The sequence below is a fragment of the Carettochelys insculpta genome, chromosome 5 (genome assembly GCF_033958435.1).
Source record: "Carettochelys insculpta isolate YL-2023 chromosome 5, ASM3395843v1, whole genome shotgun sequence".
NCBI classification, from domain to species: Eukaryota; Metazoa; Chordata; order Testudines; family Carettochelyidae; genus Carettochelys; species Carettochelys insculpta.
Genome location: NC_134141.1, coordinates 42727972 through 42747876, shown reverse-complemented (window position 1 = coordinate 42747876; position 19905 = coordinate 42727972). Strand labels below are relative to the sequence as shown.

General features: G+C 44.1%; 1 protein-coding gene across 2 annotated transcripts in view; it reads right to left on the bottom strand.

Annotated features, from left to right (window-relative positions):
• The window catches only part of SNCAIP (synuclein alpha interacting protein), a 118803-nt gene that overhangs the window by 66895 nt on the left and 32003 nt on the right, over positions 1–19905 (bottom strand). For both annotated transcript variants that reach the window (XM_074994134.1, XM_074994133.1), the window contains exon 2: positions 1903–2005. In XM_074994134.1, coding sequence (XP_074850235.1) covers positions 1903–1959 — 57 coding nt within the window. In that variant the 5' untranslated portion in view covers positions 1960–2005. The remainder of the gene's footprint in view (positions 1–1902; positions 2006–19905) is intronic.

Here is a 19905-nt window from a genome sequence, read left to right as displayed (position 1 = left end):
CCCTCTGTGATGGTTGAAATAACAGAAGTCCCCGTGGGTCGTCCACTGGTGTTGGTCATCACACTGACACTCCCTTCCTAGTCTCCAAGGCTTCCTGCTGTCCTTTCCTGTTGGCCCAGATCCTGTGGTCTCCCCAGACAAGCCACAGATCTGGGGTTACCACACCCCTGCAGAGTAACACAGAGATTAAACCAGTTCAGCTCCAAGAGGGCTCAGCTATATAGGATTGGCACCCAGGAATCCAAACCCTAAAGGGATCTAAACTCAAAACAGATCCGTCTTGCCCTGTGAAAAATATTTATACAGAGAAAACTCGTAAGGTCAGCCCTCTTCCCCAGCAAAAGAGATATGCACAGTGGTTGTTCCTCTCATGTAAAAAATATTTAAACTGAGCCGCATAATAAACTAAAGTTTTTTATTTAGTTCAAAAAAAAGTAAGATAAGTGGTTGCAAGTGAAAACAGACAGGTCAAAGTAAGTTACCAAATTAAAATGAATAAAAATATTTAGCTAATTCTAATCCAGTAAGGCTTTGTCTAAAGAGTTTTGTTGACAGAACGGGCCTTCTGTCGACACGCCTCAGGGAGTGTCTACACACATAAAGCATTCTGTCAACAGAGTCTCAACAGAGCTCTGTATTTGCCTCGATAGTCTTATTCCTCAAAATTTGAGGCATAACGCTTCTGTCGATGGAAGTGCAGTGTAGACATTTCTGTCAACAGAGAGGACTTCAGGTTGCCAGGCAGCCCTGTTTGCAGAGCTGCCATTCCACTGTCTGTCACCAGAGGGCAGTACAGTCTGGCAATTGTCTGTCGACAGTGCAAGTTGTATGTAGCAGAAATATGTCGACAGAGGTTCTGTTGAGATTTCTCTTTTGACAGTGCCTTCTGTCAGCAGATGCTTCTAGTGTAGATGTAACCTAAGAGACTTGTTACATGCAAATTCTTATCCTAAACAGTTATTTCTATTGCAGGTAAAAACTTCAAATCAGAGTTAATTTTTTTCACTCTGACTTCAGTCTGCAGCTTCTTCAAAGCTCTTCATCTCCTTTCAGGAAGGGCCAGGCAGTTTCAAATGACAAGAGAAGAAAAAACTGATGGCTTGCCATTGCTTAAATAGAATTTCACCTAGGGCAGGAACCCTTTGTTTGGCATCCCTCATTCACAATGGAAAAATACCAGGTACAAAATGGATTTTATTACAGGTAGTATGGCTATGTGTCTTTCTAGGGCCATCCCCCATTTGTGCTTACATGACAAACGAGACTATGTACATCACTGAGCTGATCAGGTTCCCAAGGCATCAGTTATAACCCTCATTAGCACATTTAGAATTACAAACAGATTCACATATCATATTTCTAACTTCACATATAAAATGATATATGCACAAAAATAGGATACACAGATACAGCAGATTGTAACTATCAAACTGATACACTACATGATCTATTTTGAATAAAGTATATTCAAGTTATGCATACCCATATGCCGATTCTCATACGGCATGGGGGGCACTATACCCTATAACATGCATATGGCACTGTTTTAAATTCTTTTAAAATTATTCTTTTGGTGACTGTAAGTAATCGCTTGACAGGTAATTCACCTGAAGTATTAATAAAGGCAGTTCAGCATGAGTAAAATAAATTTCTTAATCTGATTTGCAGATCATCTTCACAAATGCATACAAAGTGCAGACTTTACTTTCAGAGATTTATGATTTTCATTCTAGTATATGGGGACATTGCTTATTTTTTGTATACTTGAATTTAAGTCATGTATACTTCAAGCAAAGTAAGTAGACCCTGCATTGGCCTCTAATGACAATGAGATGGGCACCCCACACTAGAAATCTAGCCACTTAAATCATCTCTCTCTAAACAAAACAAAACAATACTTACAGATACATCGTCACTAAAATCTATTTCATCCAAATCAAGGTATTCAGGGGCTTCCATTATTCTTCTATGCACATTTTGGGTGAGTCCGTACAGCAGTGAAGTCCTATTAAAACACAGAAACGAGGCATTATATATTAAAGTATCTACAATTTTAAAATCTTTTAATATGGTCACCACATTCCTGAAAAAGTATTTCAGCTGGACTGGAACTGAAGTTCCCTTCCAAATACTTTAAATTTAACTTGTCTGCTCTTGGCTACGTATCAGTGAATGGTGTGCACATGGGTGCCTCATACAGCAGGACATCCATTTTGCATGTGAACAGGACGTGACAGTCTTCAGTTCTGTAACTTGTTGCACATCTGCTACCTATGCAGAGCCCCACGGAAGTCAAAAGGGCTGCCTGAACAGCATCAGCTGCAGGATTAAGTCCTTAAATAGTAACAGGCCACTAGATGCTTGATCCTGCAAGGTGCAGAGCACTCTAAGCTTTGTCTGACAAAACGGGAGCTAAGGCTACTCAGGTCTCTTGGTATAGCTCTGGTAGAGAATCTCTGCTGGTGCAAAGGATGAAGCTTCCTTCAGGACCTGAATCCATTCACACATTACTACACTGTTCATCTCGACAAACATATTTGGAGAGCTGCTCAAGAACTAAGGTTCATACTTGGGTGACATGAAATCCAGAGCAGCCTTCCAAAATCCTACTTCTGTTTTCAGCCCTCTAAACCTGCAGATCACCACATCCTTCAGAACATCCACAGTGGGAGAGGCAAGAGACAACATCAAGGAGGTGGATAATTTCCTTTCTGCTATCAGGAGTACGACAGGGATTCTCAACCCCACAAAAGGTGACCATGACAAAAATTGAACTATACCTACAAACACAAATTCTTGGAGTTCTTTACTATTTTCTCCCTTTGGAGGAAGAAAGAATAATAATGCTGCGTGAATCAGAGCTCACACATCCTGAAGGGATTGGAATGATAAAGCATTCATAATTTTCTTAATTCTAACCAGCAGACATCCTGAAGACAAGAACAATACTTCAAAAGGAAGACGTTAAATTTAGCTGACAAAGTAAGATGATAATACACGGACAATTAAGACAGTCACAGAAAGGTAACCATGTTAGTCTTTATCCTCACAAAACAAAAAAGCACTCATGTAGCACTTTAATAGATGACCAGCTTTCGTGGGACAGACCCACTTCTTCAGATTCGGAAATTCTGGTTAAAGTAAACTGGCATGACGAAAATACAGCGGAGATAGAAAAAATTGAAATGAAAACTGACAAATCAGCTACATAGGGCAGAAGTGGGGGAAAAGCGGGGGGGAGAGGGAGAAGAAAATTAAGATTAAAATAATTAAAATTAAGATGTGAGCCATTAAGTGCTAAGCTTTATTACAGGAGCTAAAATCACTCTTCCAGCACTTGTACGTGACAAAGGAAAAACTTGAAGCAAAAAATAAAAAAAAAATAAATAAATAAAAACAACACCCCCCCCCAGCTCAATGACAACTGGTAAACAATGCATTTATAAGTAATGGATATTATGCTGCACTAGTCTAAAGAGAGTCACTGTAAGCACCACTAATGTTTGGCTAGCAGAGCTCTAGCAATTAAAAAAAAAAAATCCTGCAGGTGTTATATTCTTTGGCATACAAAACTGTAGTCATTAATCTCCTATACACTGACCTCCACAAACTACAAGTTGATCTTAAAACAGCTGCTCTTGAAACGTTATAAAAAGGCATGAGAAATGTATTCCAAATAGTTTTTAAGGCTTGAAAAGCTGAATGCTTGATTCTCATCAAATTAGTGGAAACACTGCATCTTTCCATCATGTTCGTTTGGAAATTCAAAATTCTTTTCTGCCAAACACATTCAAAGTATTAAGCTGTTTCTCCGTCATAGCAAGCTACAGACTATTATGAACGTACAAATCTTACATATTTTCACCTTAAAACAAACCAGGTTTTACCTCACTTAAAACTGTGTGTTCCAGGAGCAAAATATAAAATTGGGACAACTTTCACAGACTCTTGAGTAAATTCATTCATGACTTAGTGGGTGGTGTTACATGTAGATGGGACAAGAGGAGGGAGATGGGTATAAAATAGTAAAATAATACAAAGCAAGCCACATCTTTGTATGAGGAATCAGAAAGTGATGTATAACAGGAAAGTACTGAGTAGAATAATTGCACTTATTCTCACTTGAACAGCAAAATCAATGCTCAAAGCACACTTATATAAGAAGGTGCTAGTCAGTGTGAGTAAGGGTGATGTGATCAGGCCTTTAGAGTTTTCCACCTATTTGTTTATTTATGGGCACATAAGACTACGGTGTATTTGTTATGGCTGTTATATGCTACATCTGGAGGGAAATTATAGCTTAATTATGCTAAAATATTTAGCTGCAGATATTTTCACCTAAGTTTACCCTTAACAACCAAAGTACTCTTTCAAGTTGAGGGTCCATGAAAGGAGAAAAAATTTCTACTCCATTTCATACTTCAATTTGGCATCTATTAAATGTGCCAACTTACATATGGCCAAATATGTGAGGCACTCCTATGCCGTAACTCACATTATGGGAAGCGATGCAGGTGCACGGACTCTGCAAAATTGCTACACACTCCACTACTACACTAGTGGTCGGCAGAACAGGGCAGGAAATAGCAGAGCTGTGACTCTGCCCCCGCCAAAATAACCAGCAACACAGTTACAGCGGCACGTTTGACAGCATACGCATCTCAGAGTACAGACCAAACGCAGTTTCTCCTTCCACAAAACAGAGCAGGGAACAGGATGGAGATTATGAGTGAGTCATAGCTTCCCAGACTGCTCCAAGGGCAATACAACAATGTACTGTTCTTCTTTATTCTGCACAGATTGTTACTTCTGTACATAGGCCAGAATTGAGGGGTGAAAGGCAGTGTGTGTCAGGGCAGAAACTATCATTAGTGGGAGAAGCAGAGAGAAGAGGGTATGTTCTCTGAAGCAGGGGTGGCCCACGAAATATTACCTCCCATTTTTCATCCCACTGGGCCGCACCATTAGTAGCCACAAAAAAGGAGGATGAAAAATGTCAGTCCATTTTTTTCTATACCCATATTTCATTGAGCTGATGCAACTGTGATTCCAGAGATCTGCAACTTAAGAAAAAGGCTCAGCACCATGGAGTCCCCCCCAAGCAAGCTACAGAAAGGCACAAAATACAGCAGCAGCAACTGCTGCTGCACAAGTGTCCACATCTTTCAAGCGTTCTCCTGTGTGGTGGCATTATTTAAGTATTTGGCAGTTGCTATCCCCTCAAGGCTCTGTTCAGACGGGTTGATATTGAGTGGGTTATCATCTAGACCTGGAGGCTTTTTGGTGGTTACGGCCAGGGATTAGTTTTAGCCTTAAAACAATGAGATCAATGGGCACTGCTTTTTGCCTGCACAAACTGGCTCTCAGTAGCTGAGATTCGCCAAACTGAGCCAACAAAACAAAGTCATCAGCACATTCAAAATCTCAAGGAAGAAAGCCACTGAGCTCCAAGCCACTGATCAACACCGCCTCATGCTTATCCGTCAAGCGATCAATGCCAGTATTGAACAATGATGATGACAGAACACACCTCTGCCACACTCCAGGAAGACAGGAAACCATGCAGTGTATCTGATATTGATTTAAATTCACTTTTCCATTCCATTATAGAGCTTATTTTTAATCACCGACATTATCGTCCCATGGGTACCAAACTGCCTCATCAGCCTGATCCCACAAACTTGCTCAGTCCATTGAATGAAAGCTCTGACAAAAGTCTATACAAACTGCTGTGCACACCTTATTACATTCAGTTATCACCTCAAAAAGCTGTCTCAAGGTAAAGATCTGGTCAATAATGGAACAAACAGGCCTAAAATTACACTGAGTATCCCAGTCTTTGTCACACAGCGGATCACTGATTTGAGACAAGCCCAGAAGCGAAAACTTTTCCTAGTACTAACAGCATAATGGGTCTTTTAGAACAGAGGCAAAGTAACGCCAGTTATCAGGAATTATACAAGTGTGCCAGATGGTTTAGAAAAGCCTGTACACTCATTCCTTGCTCTACGAGCGCAATTGGTTCCCAACTTTGTGCTCGTAGGCGAAAACTCGTAAGACGCACACTAAATTACCATTAAAATATACGTAAAAGTCCCTGATTGGTTCCTAGAGCTGGGCGAAAGAGTGGCAGCAGATGGCACTGCTTTTGAAAGATAAGTGACCCTCGTGTTGGGGGGTTGGAGAGAGTTAAAGGCTGGGGGCAGTCTGGGGCCATGAGTGGGAGGGAGGGTTAAAACCTGGTGGCTGGTTGGGACAGGTGGTGGGGGGTGTTCAGGCTGCTGAAGGTTGGGTGTGTGGTCCGGCAGGGTGTGAGGAGGTGGGGGTCAGGCTGCCATGGGTTGAGTCTGTGGGGTTGGGGAGGGGAAAAAATCAGGCTGCCGTGGGGCAACAGAGGTACGAGGGCAGGGGAGGATCAGGCTGCCATGGGGCGGGTGGAGGAAAAGGGATCAGGATACCGCGGGGCAGCGAAGGTACGGGGAGGGGGGAATCAGGCTGCCACGGGGCGGCAGAGGGCAGGGGGATCAGGTTGCCGTGGGGCCGGCAGAGGATCGTGCTGCCATGGGGCAGGAGAGGTACAGGTGGGAAACAGGCTGCCGCGGGGCCAGCAGAGGGCAGGGGATCAGGCTGCCATGGGGCCAGCAGAGGTATGGGGGGAGGGGAGGAAATCAGGCTGTCGCAGGGCTGGCAGAGGGCAGGGGGCTCTGGCTGCCTTAGGGAGGCGAGGGGGTTGGGGCAGGCTGCTGCTGTTTGGGTCCACGTGGATGGCGGGGTCCAGACTAGGGCAGGTTGGAACTGGGGGAGGGCATTAGCCTTGTATTAGCAGGGGACTTCACTCATAGAGTGAACAAAGTTAAGTAAACGTGTCCCTCATTTAAGCGAGTACTTGTTAGTAAGGTACTTGTTTAACAAGCGATGAGTGCACAGCCATCCTATCACAGTATTTTCACTGGTCTTCAACAACTCAGGTGAAATGTCACACACCTCGGATTTCAGTTTATGGAATGAGAACTGGATCTCTTCTTGGTTAAGGAAGGTGGCTCATCTTGAAGTTCCTGCAGTTATACAAGTGGGGTCCCACGGGTCAATTCTGGGGCCAGTTCTGCTCAATATCTTCATCAATCATAGAATCATAGAAGAGTAGGACTGGAACGGACCTCAAGAGGCCATCGAGTCCAGCCCCCTGCCCTCATGGCAGGACCAAGCACTTTCTAGACATCCCTGAAAGCCATCTATCTAACCCCTTCTTAAATATCTCCAGTGATGGAGATTCTACCACCTCCCTTGGCAATTCGTTCCAGTGTTCGATCACCCTGGCAGTTAGGAAATTTTTCCTAATGTCCAACCTGAACCTCCCCTGCTGCAATTTAAGTCCATTGCCTCTTGTTCTATCCTCAGAGGCAAGGAAGAACAAGTTCCCTCCCTCTGCCTTATGACACCCTTTTAGATACCTGAAAACTGCTATCATGTCCCCCCTCAGTCTTCTCTTTTCCAAACTGAACAAGCCCAATTCTTTCAGCCTTTCTTCATAGGTCATGTTCTCTAGACCTTTGATCATTCTCATTGCTCTCCTCTGGACCCTCTCCAATTTCTCCACATCCTTCCTGAACTGCGGTGCCCAGAACTGGACACAATACTCCAGCTGAGGCCTAAACAGCGCAGAGTGGAGCGGGAGAATGACTTCTTGTGTTTTGTTAACAACACACCTGTTAATGCATCAATGATTTAGATAATGGCATAGAGAGCACACTTGTCAAGTTTGCAGATGATATCAAGCTGCGAGGGGTAGCAAGTACTTTGGAGGATTGGGCCAGAATTCAAAATGGTCTAGACAAACTGGAGAAATGGTCTGAGGAAAACAGGATGAAGTTCAATAAGTACAAATGCAAAGTACGCTTCTTAGGAACAACCAGTTTCACACATACAAAATGGGAAGCGACTTCCTAGGATGGAGAACTGCAGAAGGGGATCACATACTGAGTATGAGTCAACAGTGTGACACTTGCAAAAAAAGCAAACGTGATTCTGCAATGCATTAACAGGAGTGATGTGAGCAAGACATGAGAAGTCATTCTTCTCCTCTACTCTGCACTCATTAGTGCTCAGCTGGAGTATTGTGTCCGGTTCTGGGCACCACATTTTAGGAAAGATATTGAAAAACTGGAGAAAATCCAGAGAAGAGCAACTCAGATGATTAAAGGTCTAGAAAATAAGACCAATGAGAGAAATTAAACAAATTGAGTTTGTTTAGTTTGGAAAAGAGAAAGCTGAGAACAGACACAATAGCAGCTTTCAAGTATCTAAAATTGTGTTACAAGGAGGAGAGAGTAAATTATTCTCCTCAACCTCTGCTGATATGCCAAGTAATGAGATTAAATTGCAGCATGGGAAGTTTAGGTTAGACATTAGGGAAAATGTCCTAACTTTCAGGGTATGCCTATCTCACAGAACTGGAGAGGACCTTCAGTGGTCATCAATTCCAGTCCCCCACACGCACAGGAGGACCATCCCTGAGATTTTTTTTTTAAATGGATTTGCTCCTAATCCCTATATGGCCCCCTCAAGGACTGAATTTACAAACCTGGGTTTAGCAGGCCAATGCTCAAACCACTGAGCTACCCCTGGAATAAACTGCATACAGCACTTGTAGAATTGTCATCACTGGAGATATTTAAGAACAGTTTGGATAAACATTTAGCAGGGATGACATAAATGGTGCTTCATCCTGCTGTAGAGGCAGGGGACTGCTTTTTATGACTTCTTGAGGTCCCTTCCAGTTCTAGTATTCTCCGATTCTCTCTCTTTAGCATTGTTAAGGTGTTGGTGGCTTTCTTGGTGGACATGTTATTAGAATACAAGATCAATGAATTCTGAAATGTGTTTATCAACGAACAGCTCTACTCAGATGGCAATGAAATGACAACAAAAAATCCTTAAATCCACCTGTGACTGCCTAGAAGACTGTGCCTCATCTGAGCCAGACAAAGACCACCTACTCACAATGAGGTAACACACAACTAAATATGCAATAAACAAACTAAATTACAGTCATGTAGATTGGGTAAGGACAAACAAATATAAAACAAGTGTCTACAGCTTTGATATTATACTGCTGGAAGCTGTATTAGCAAAATAAATAAATCCTATGGAAAGAGTCAAAGTCAGTGCTGCTGTGAACAGGAAATCTTTGCAGCCATGATGAATCCAACATATCACTAGAAGCATAAGCAATCTTCAAAACACTGTCAATCTGGCTAAGCAGTTGATGGTCAAATACAATGTTGAAAATAAGTATGAGTGACATTCCTTAATGTCTAGTGATGCACCTCCTGGTACAACAGATTAACAATATGTTTCCGACCAAGCTCATAACTATCAGATGATCAAACAAGGGATGTGCCAGCAGAACTTTTCACTTTTTTTAAACTGGTAAATTTTCCCACATGTATTTTGCTCCTTGGAAACATCTTGGACTTCAAGAACTTCTGTACACAATTCATCCAGAAAAGGGGGTTTCCTGCCCATAGACATTATGCTAACAGCTGAGGAGAATCCATAAAATAACTCAGCCTGTTGATAAAATGCAATCCAGGTTGAATGTCTTTAGTCCAGCACCCTCAGGACCTTACTGGCGCTGAATGAATTTGCTAAACCATGGTAGTCAATAGCTTCTAGCAGCATTACCAACGGTTTCACTGCTTACTGGGCTCTTAAAAGACATTTAGGCAATGTCAACATGAGATGCTTTTCCTGGCAAAATTGGACTTTTGTTGGGAAAAACTGTGGGGTATCTATATGCAAAATTAGCAAAATGGTTTTTGCTAGTCTTTAAAGTGCTACTTTGCTTTTTGTTTTGATAGTGTATAGACTAGCACGGCTTCCTCTTTGTTACTATATGCAAAATGTGCTTTGTTGATAGTCAGTCAACAAAACCTGGTGCACCCACTGACAGCATTGTACCTTTCCCTGTTCAGGATAATGCCTCTCTTGACAGTGTTATGTTGACAAAAGAGCCATGCAGATGCTCCGGCCGCCCCCCCCCCGCCCTTTTTTTTTTTTTAAAAAACAGACAGGGCTTCCAGTTCACTGGGCAACCCTGTTTGCAGAGCTTTGGATCAACCACTCTGTCAAGAGAGGGCCGGGAAGGCTGGCTGCTCTCTGTTGACAGAATGGATTGCTCTTTTGATCTGCTTTTATGTGTAGATGTGATCTGTTGACAGAAGTTCTACTGGGAAATCTCTTCTGTCAGGGACATCTGTGGACAGAGGCTTCTTGTGTATACGTAGCCTTAGGGGGTAAATTGGAGCAAAATAACAGCACATAACAAAGCCAGGACTGGTGGTTGTAAACAAACTTTATGAGATTATGGGACACTTTGCTACATCCATGATAAGGAGACATCCAGCTAACTAAAATCGTGCTGGACCATGGATGTTGCTGGACGTGAGAGGTTCAATTTGTATTAGGAAAAAAACAAAACAAAAAACCACAGCACACCAGATGTATGTACCCAACAGTTGTTTTTATCATTTTATTGGGAGCTAATATTATGAGAAAGCACAAGAGTATTACTTAAGTGAAGAAAATGGAAATGTGACAATTCTGATAAAACACAAATAAAATAATCTCTCACACGCACTACATTGTAATTAATGCTGAACCTCAGATCATTTAGGGGTTGCGCAATTTTTCTAAAAGTCGCCTTCCCCTTTTATTCAGGTATAAGAAACTTTCTTCTTGTTTCCCCAGAACATTAGTTTGTTCTTTGCTACCCTTCCTCCCAAATAAAACTAATTTTTCAGAACTTACACCTTGTTGCCTATACACACAATATTAAAACAGGCGAAGGTAGAAATTAATTCATTATAAAATAGTAAAAAACAAAAAAGGCAATGGAGAATATTCTATTATCTGGTCATTTCTATCAACCAAAATAACAAGTGACCATCATGTATTACCTACTGGACAACCAACTGATTACCTTGTATTACTTAAAAGTCTTGGGTGCACTGACAACATTTTTCTTGTGGCTGAAGATGAAATGCTGCTTCAATTTCCTTTTCACCACCACCACCACCACCACCACCACAAAACAGAAGAAGGGAGGATGTGGTGTCTAGTTTCTTAACTCTCTTTTCTGACTCTACTTAAGGTATTTGCCATATTCTGCTTCTTGGGAGAAATGCAGTTATAGTAATGTCACTAAACAAAACCTTAACACTCATGTTTCCTTTCTGGAAAAACAAATCTGACAGGTAAGTTACTCTTGAACAAGTCATGTTTAAAAAAATCTCTCTTTTGGGTGGGTGGGGGGAATGACTGGTGAAAAGGCAAGAAGGGAATGAGAAGAGGGAAATTAGGTAATATACTGCAGTAAGACATTATACTAATGCCAAGCAAAATTAGGGGCGCAAAATCCCCTCTTATCACTTAATTAGTTACACACTATGTTTAACTGGCTGACTGATTAAATGTGGGGTGGGGGTAGCTGGGGAGACCATTTCAGCCACCTGCCATGGACAGGGGCTGCTCCAGCTCAGCTGCAGTGCCTCCACTTGCAGCACGCCAGGTACTGGGGCAGCTCTGGCCTGGATGGAGAATCCCTGCCTGCAGTGCATTGCAGGTGTCGGGGGTGGGGACATTGCAGCCCTGCTGGAGCAGCTCCCATCCACAGCAGCTCTGCCTGGGAGTGCCAGGTGCAACGGGGAATCAGGTGCTCCAACCAGTCCATAGCACCCCACTCCCAAGCAAGGACTGGGCTGGTGTGGCCTCCACAGCTGTCCCTCTCCCCTTTCTCACCACCACGGATGGGAACTATTCCAGCCCAGCTGGAGCAACCCCCTGTGCACAGCAGGCAGGGACCTGCTCCAGCACCTACCAGTTAACAATAACCTTTAGGGTGAAGATAACTTGTTAACCAGTTCAGCGTTAACATCCCTACACAAAATAAGCAGAAGATCATACTTTCACATTACCTCGTTTGCTCTATCACAAACGACAAAAGGATAGCAAAAATACGGCTCTTTAAACAGGCAATTCCAATGTGCAGAAAGTGACAATCACAGATCTATGCAATAGGACTTTCCACTTCATGCAGCTTACTCTTCCTCACACATTCTGTTTGCAGTGCAGGTAGGTGTGAGGCTGACAGAGGGAAGAAAGAGAGAGCAGGAAGGAAAGCAGAAAGAAAAGAGCAGCAGATACACCGTTCACATTCTTGCTCCCTTCCCTCGCCAAACTGCAAAAGCCTTGGAGCAAAGTTGCTTGTGTGAATCCCTTGAGCCACGTGTACAGATGCTTCAGAAAAGGTTCTTATACAGCTTTCCTCAGCTTAGAACAGTCTTTATCCCTGCCCTGAGTAAAAGACTAAAACCAAGAGCAGCAGAGGGGACAAAAGGGGAAAAAGGGAAATGTCCTTTTTCAAAGACAAACAAACCAACAAATTAATTCCTGATGATGATGGCTAACAGATTTATTTATGAATAAAAGAACAATTAAGAAGTTTGTCTTCACTTTAATACAGTAAATCCTTGCTATAGCAGACCCCGATTCAGTGGACATTGGGAACAATGGACGTCTGCCAGCCTCCTCCCAAACACTGCCCAACCCCAGCTCAAAAAAGGACAGTACTATAAATGTCAGTGATTCACCAGAGCCGCCACTGCCACTGGGTCCCCTGCTGCAGATGGGAGTGCCATTGAAGCTGGAAGTGCTGCTGGGGCCAGAGGACCCTCTTTGGAAGGGACTGCTGCCACGGCTGGAAGAGCTACTGCAGATGGGACTGCCACAGCGCTGCCCTGAGAGCGGGTGGTTTGGAGCCCAGAGGAGCTGGGAAGGTCAATGCAGCACCGTTCAGTAAACCCTCAGATTTAACAAACTTTTGAGATTAATGGACACCCCTCCCCCCATTAGTCCCTTAAATCGTGTGTTTACTGTATACATTTAGGTTATGATTTTAAGTAATGTAGCTCAAAGAGAAATCAGTAAACTCTTTTCCACATCTCAAAACTACTATGCTCAAATATTTGGGGATTTCCTTAAACTTTTAATCAAATAAAGTAACTCAAATGCAACTACTTTTGGTTGACATAAGGCTAACGTTCCTTAAGTGCACATGTGCAAAAGCTAATATTAAGATTTATGCTCTAAGAACCGACCATCGTGGCAGTCTGGATTTAATTAACAACTAATGTGACTTTAAACAATTATAGGTCTGAAATAAAAAACAAAATATATTGCCCCCTCTTACATATGAGATATGTAAAGCAGTTCTAAGATAAACAAGCTCCAAAGACATAGTAGAAAGGTTTTACAATCTTTATTTTGGGTATACAACACAAATGACTGCCTGCTAGAAAGCAATGCTATAACCTGATGAGTGTTGTAGAATTTTATCTCATGACATGAAGGCCTTATCTCCAGCTGTCACTCCCCTGCAATGCCCCTCAAAGTTAAGTCAGTGGAAGTACTCCTAGGCTGCGTCTACACTACAAGATAAATTCAAATTTATTTATATCAGTTTTCTAATTTTGTAATTTATAAGTTCAATTTTGACCATCCTTACTTCACAACTTGCTCCCACAAAGTCGAGTCATTGCTGCCACACACATATTGGCTAACACTGACCGTTGCAGTAGTGCATTGGGGGAAGCTATCCCACAGCTCCCTCATCCCCACAGCATTCTGGGTATGCTTGCTGGTCTTGATGTCATCTTCCCCCATTGCATTTTCATCATTCCCCTCCGGATCCCTGAAAATATGTCAATCCATTGGAAGTAAAGCAGAGGACACTCAAAATTACAAGAAAGAATTTTTGGTTTCCCCACACATTACATTGCCAACACAGGTGCAGCGACTGTATTCTCAACTGGCCATCCACCCCACTTCCCACCATTGCTGAAATGTGGTCCCTGAAAACAATGCAGGGGCCCAGAGTGTTTCTCTAGTTTGAGAAGAAGGTAGGAAGAAAGAGAATTTTTCGTTTCCCACTACATTATATTTCCTACACAGGTTCAGAGACTGTTCTCAACTGGCCATCCACCCCACCTCCCATCATTGCCAAAATACGATCCCTGAAAATAATGGAGAAGGAAGAATGTAGGAAGAAAGTAATAATTTTTGATTTCCCCATACATGATTGTGAATGGAAACGGTTTTTGGCTTTCCAGTGCACTATAAGGCTTCTAGAACAACAAGAAGTCTTGTGGCACCTTCTAGACTAACAGATATTTAGTTATGAAAGCTTATGCTCCATGAAAAGCCCATGAAAGCTTATGCTCCAAAATATCTGTTAGTCTAGAAGGTGCCACAAGACTTCTTGTTGTTCTCGAAGCTACAGACTAACACGGCTACCTCTCTGATACTTGTCTCTATAAGGCTTCTGTGCAACAACAGTGTTCTCAACTGGCCATCCATCCCACCTCCCATCATAGCAGAAAAAAGTGTGTGGGGGGGGTGTCACTGGATGACTAGTTTAAGTATTCTCCCCCATCGGCAGCAGCGAGCCCCTTAGCTACTGGGGAAGACTTTTCCCCATCGGCAGCAGCAGTGAGCCCCTTAGCCACCAGCACAGACTTTTCCTCGGGGCAGCAGCGAGCCCAGGTCTGGGCTGAGCAGGGGAAGGGGTGTTACTGGATGACCAGTTGAGCTGTTCCTTCCCCACAGCGGCAGCAGCAAAGTCCCCAGAATCTTAACGCTATGGGAGACTTTGTTATGGCAGCAGCAAAGCCCTCTCTTTCCCATGAGACTGGTAGCATGGCCAGCACTGAACGTCAGGCACATCCTTTTATTGGGCTGGGTTGGAGGCTACCCATGCGATGTGGCTGAGTGCAGGAAAGACCCAGACTGTGTGGCACCTGTAGGGGAGGGAAGGGGATTCGCATGCAAATGTAAACTGCTGAGAAGTTTCTTGGTGTGTTATGAAACTCAGCATAGCCTTATTGACTTGTGGTGTGGTGGGCAGGGGCTGGCACCAGGCAGAGCAAAAAAAATTAGAAAGTGTACAGACAGAGCCACAAACTCCCTGCAGGGCGCTATTTGAATGGGTAAATGCATGAGCCTCGCTAACAGCACAGAAAGAAAGAAAGAAGCCATTTCTCAGGCTGTCAGAAATTAACATGAGCCCACAGCTAAAGGCTTGCTGCTCCCACTTGGAAGTTCAGAGGACACCTCTGGAAGCTAATAAATTCGATTTTAAGACATGGCGCTTCCACACTGGCCTTTAACCAAACTTCTGAAGTCGAGCTTGATGCTGTACCCGTCAGGTAACTGTGATTTTGTAATCTCGAGATTAGCGCACCCAAAATCTGCATAGTTGGCTTAACCTCATTCTTGACCTCCCCCCGCATCCCTCCACACACTGATTTGCTCACCTTGATCTTTTCTTTTTAATTTGTCCTCCTTGATTACTGTTTTTTGTTCTCTGTGCCTTAAATATTAAGTCTGTTCTGGTCTGGCTATGGTCTGAAGAAGTGGGTCTGTCCCACGAAAGCTCACCTAATAAATTATTTTGCTAGTCTTTAAAGTGCTACTTGACTGTTTATTGTTTTGGTAAATTTGAGCTCACTGAATTAAATTTGAATTCATCTTGTAGTGTAGACGCATCCCTAGTGAGGATGAGTGCTACCAACAAAGGAGGGCATAGGATAGACATGAACCACAGCAGTAATTACCTAATTTATGATGACTATTTTGTAATGCGGAGTTACCCATACAAAGAGCTAAGAAAATATTACCAGGCTTCTTCATTTTCAAACCAAACCAATAAAATTTATTCTGTTCAATTCTGCATAGATTTTAAATCCCAGCTCACAGTTAAAAGCATGCAGTTCAGGAAGGTGTCTTTACAAAACATTCTGGCATCAGTCAGTAATTATTTCATACTGTGGATCTAATTCTCTCCTGGAACTCCACTGGCTTCATTAGAGTACCACTAAGGAGGTATTTGGCCCTGTAATGGCAATATCAGTCATCTATCTGCTTGAGCCACGGAAAGCACCATAACACATTCAGAAGCTCTGCTATCGAGGGGGAAGTACAGTACAGAACCCAATAGAGGGAACATGGACAGCAAGGTCCTAATCCAAAACCCAGAGCAATCGATGGAAAGGCTTTTAATACACTTTGGATAAGGATCTGTATAAAACTTTGCTTGCAGGGCACCCAAAATATGGCTTTAACTCCCTTTATTGAAGTCCTGTTGCAGTTTTGGGTGCAAACATGAAAAAGTAGCATATAATCACAGAGTATAAGTACAATGACTAGTACAAAGAAATCCTTGTACTGACTAATGACTTTGGGTCCTGCCACAATAGAAAATATTAACAGTTTATAGCTTGCAGCTCTATTTATATGACATGTACATGAATTAGAATTCAATTTCCCTAGTAGAAACAGCTTATTTATATTTACATTGCCCTCAATAATTCAAAAGGGAAAATGACTGTTTCATCATTAAAGATTTAAATGGGCCAGACTGGGAATGAAAACTCAGAAGCTGTTACTCAAACTGACAGCTGATTTGCGGCTAACGTACTTTATTTCAGCTTCACATATTGAGGTAAAATGACAACCTGACATGGTGTGACACTATTTTGAAAGTAATAAGTCTAATGAGGAATCATTGCACTACAAAGCAAACCCTAATGTACTATTTAACTCATCTTTCTGGGTGTGGGGGATTGCAACAACGTTTTTCTTTTTTTTTTTTTAAATTATGTTAAATAACATTATGTCTATTGCTTGTCAAGTCCAATGCCTGGATAGTCTCTCTTTGACTAAGCATCTCTCAAGTATTAGCTTGTTTTATTTACTCTTTCTCCTCCCTTTTAAGCAAGCCAAGAAAAATACACAGGACAGAGGGAATAATCTATATAGTCAACTTCAAAAATAAAAGAATAAAGGGTGTATTTTAAAGACCTTTAGTGAATCTGAAGGAACAATTTATAAGAAGACTGACAAACTGGGTTGAAAATGACAAAATTTACTTCACTGGAGTGAATTCCGAGACCAGGATTACCTTATCCTTTATCATATTTATTCAGAAGTTTCCCTGAGTTCAAAAGTTCACAGCAGCCATTTATAATGGCACATTATTTCTGAAGGAAGTCAGACTGAAAGCACTGCTTTTAATCAGCACACAAGTACAACCATTATGCAAATCTTCTTGATGGGGCTATTACTAGGGATGGGACACAGCACACTGATATTCAAACAATTAATAGACACTATTTGAAAAGACAACTGGAAAAACACCATTGAATTATAACCACAAGAGCCTGTAGAAACATGATACTCAGCTCTGGAAAAAGAGAATTGAAAATTCAGGACCTGATTCTGCTTCTGTTGAAATTAATAGAAGTTTAGCATATGGGAAAAATGACAAGCAGGCCTTTATTGTTTTATGCTGTAGAGTAGTGGCCCCTTCAGCACAAGTGTACAAAAAGAGTTCCACCCAGTGATAAAAAGACAGAAGGTGCGCTGATGAGTTTCCAAGGGGGTCAAGAAAACTTTGTGTGTGCATGTAATCCTTAAGCCTTCCTCAGCGACACAAAGCCAAATTCCACCCTACCCATAACATGGAAATTCCTGCACAACCTGGTTTATTTTAGTATTAGGCACTAAGGATACGTCTAGACTGCACAGTCCTTTTAGGGGCACATACTCCCAGCAGGGGTATAAACAGCAGTGTAGACTGCGAGACATTGCTTAGCAGAGAAAAAAGGGGTATGGACTCTGTACAGCTCTCTACATCACAAAGCGGAGCCTCCCCACTCTACACTGCTATTTTTAGCAGTGTAGTGTCTCCTGACAGAGGTTTTTCCACACTGTAGGAAAAGGCTCCAGCAGCAGGGAAAAAGACGACCATGAGGCGGCAGTGAACGCAGATCTTCGCTACTGGAGCCTTTTCTCACTGCCTCCCCTCACAAGAGCTTTTCACTGCTGCATGCAACTGGGGGCACAAACTGATTTTCACATCGGCATGCAGGTGCATGCCCCCTATAGGCTGCTGCTGCTGCTGTTCATTGTAGTCACAGCCTTACTGGTTACTGTGAGGGTGCATCTACACGAGCAAGTACATTAAAAATAAAGGTCAAAAGATAGCCTTCTTTCGAAATAACCCGCGGAGCATCCACACACACACACACACACACACACACACCCTTTCGAAATTAACTTTGAAAGAATGGGGCAGTTCCATCGACTTTGGTCCTCTGTTCCCGTGGTGGGAAGAGCGCCCCCTTGTGAAAGATTATTTCAAAAGAGAGTAAGCGTAGATGCTCCGCTGCCCACTGTTTCAAAAGAGGGAGTCCTCCGTGGCGGCGATCAGCTGGCATGCAGCGGCACTACTCACAGCACAAACAGAGCTATATGGCTCCAGCATCCGGCCACGTTTGAAGACGCAGGCTCCCACAAACCCCCAGGTAGGAAGCTGAGAGCGTGCAGGCAGCAGGGAGCCCTCGCTGCTACACAACCTGCTCCCAGCTGTGAGGCCCCAGCCAGCCCACCCTACTCTCCAGCACCATGGCCAGTGCCCCAGAACCCCACTCACGCCACGGATCCCCAAGGAGAGCAGGGAGTCCTCCCAGGAGGGGAGTCAGGCCACGAAGCACTGGGCCCCCTCCTGGACAGAGGCCAAGTGCAGGACCTCCTTGCCCTCTGGGAAGACGAGGAGGTCCTGCACCAGACAGGGGTCCAGTGCTACAATGATCGAGCGCCTCTCCAAGGACCTCACAGGGCAGGGTCACCCCACCTGCACCCCAGACCAGGTGAGGTCCAAGATGAAGGAATTCCGGCCGAGCAATTGCAGGGCTCAGGACATGGTCCAGCGGTCAAGGCGCCCACCAGCTGCCCCTGCTTTAAAGAACTGGACCGCCTCCTTGGGCCCAAGGAGGTAGTACCCCTGGCCGTGGTCCTCGATGCCAGAGACCCCAACACGGAGCCCGAGATGGGGATGGAGGGAAGAGGACAGCCCAGGACTGGTGGCTGGCACCAGGCACCTGCACAGGCTCGACCATCAGCCCACCCCTCCAGCAGTGCCCCCTCCCAAGAACCTGACCTCGCTTCCCTGGTCCCACCCCTCCTCCCCCCCCACGCCAGCCTCATGCAGCTGGTCCACGTTGCTGGCTCAGGATGGCCAAGTAGAGGCCTTGCCCCCTGTCCCCTGCTCCTCCCGTGCCGACCCTGGTGAGGATGCAGGGACCTTGCCCCAGCCTTGTCCCTAACTCCCCATGTCACCAGCCCCAGCCCTGCCCGGCCCCAACAGGGTCCCCAGACATGTGGGGCGGGGGGAAGGGCAGGCGACAGGAATTCAGGCCATCGACTCCTGTTGAGGGGTAAAGCCCTGCACCTCGACACCCCTTTACATAGTTTCCCACAGCCCCCCATTAGCAGCTGTTCACCCTCTTGTCTGTTCATAATTCCCTTGATCATGCAGAGGCAGACAGTGACATTCCAGTAAACAGTTTATTGTTGTGCTTAACCCTGTATCCCCCGTGCATGTGGCGGGGGGGTGCATGTGTGCAGGGTGGTGGTGGTGGGTGGGTGTGTGTGGTCACTTTGGCCCCCACTTGAAGGTCTGGGGCAGGGCCTCCCATATCCACACCCCGTGCTGCTGGGCCTGGAGGCACACGGTAGCAGGGGGCTGTTTGTACCTGGGCCCCACCTCGGCGGCCCACCTCTGCATGAACGGCTCGTGCTTCAGCTCCACAAAGTTGTGCAGGGTGCAGCAGACCCCAACCACTGCCGGGATGCAGCCTGGTGTGGAGGCATCTAAAGCGCCCCTTTAAACAGTCGAACAGCCACTCAACCATACTGCATGCCTGGTTGAGCCTCTCATTAAAAACATCCTGGGTAGGCTGTATGTGTCCCATGTATGGCCTCATCAGCCAGGCCTGTAGGGGGCAG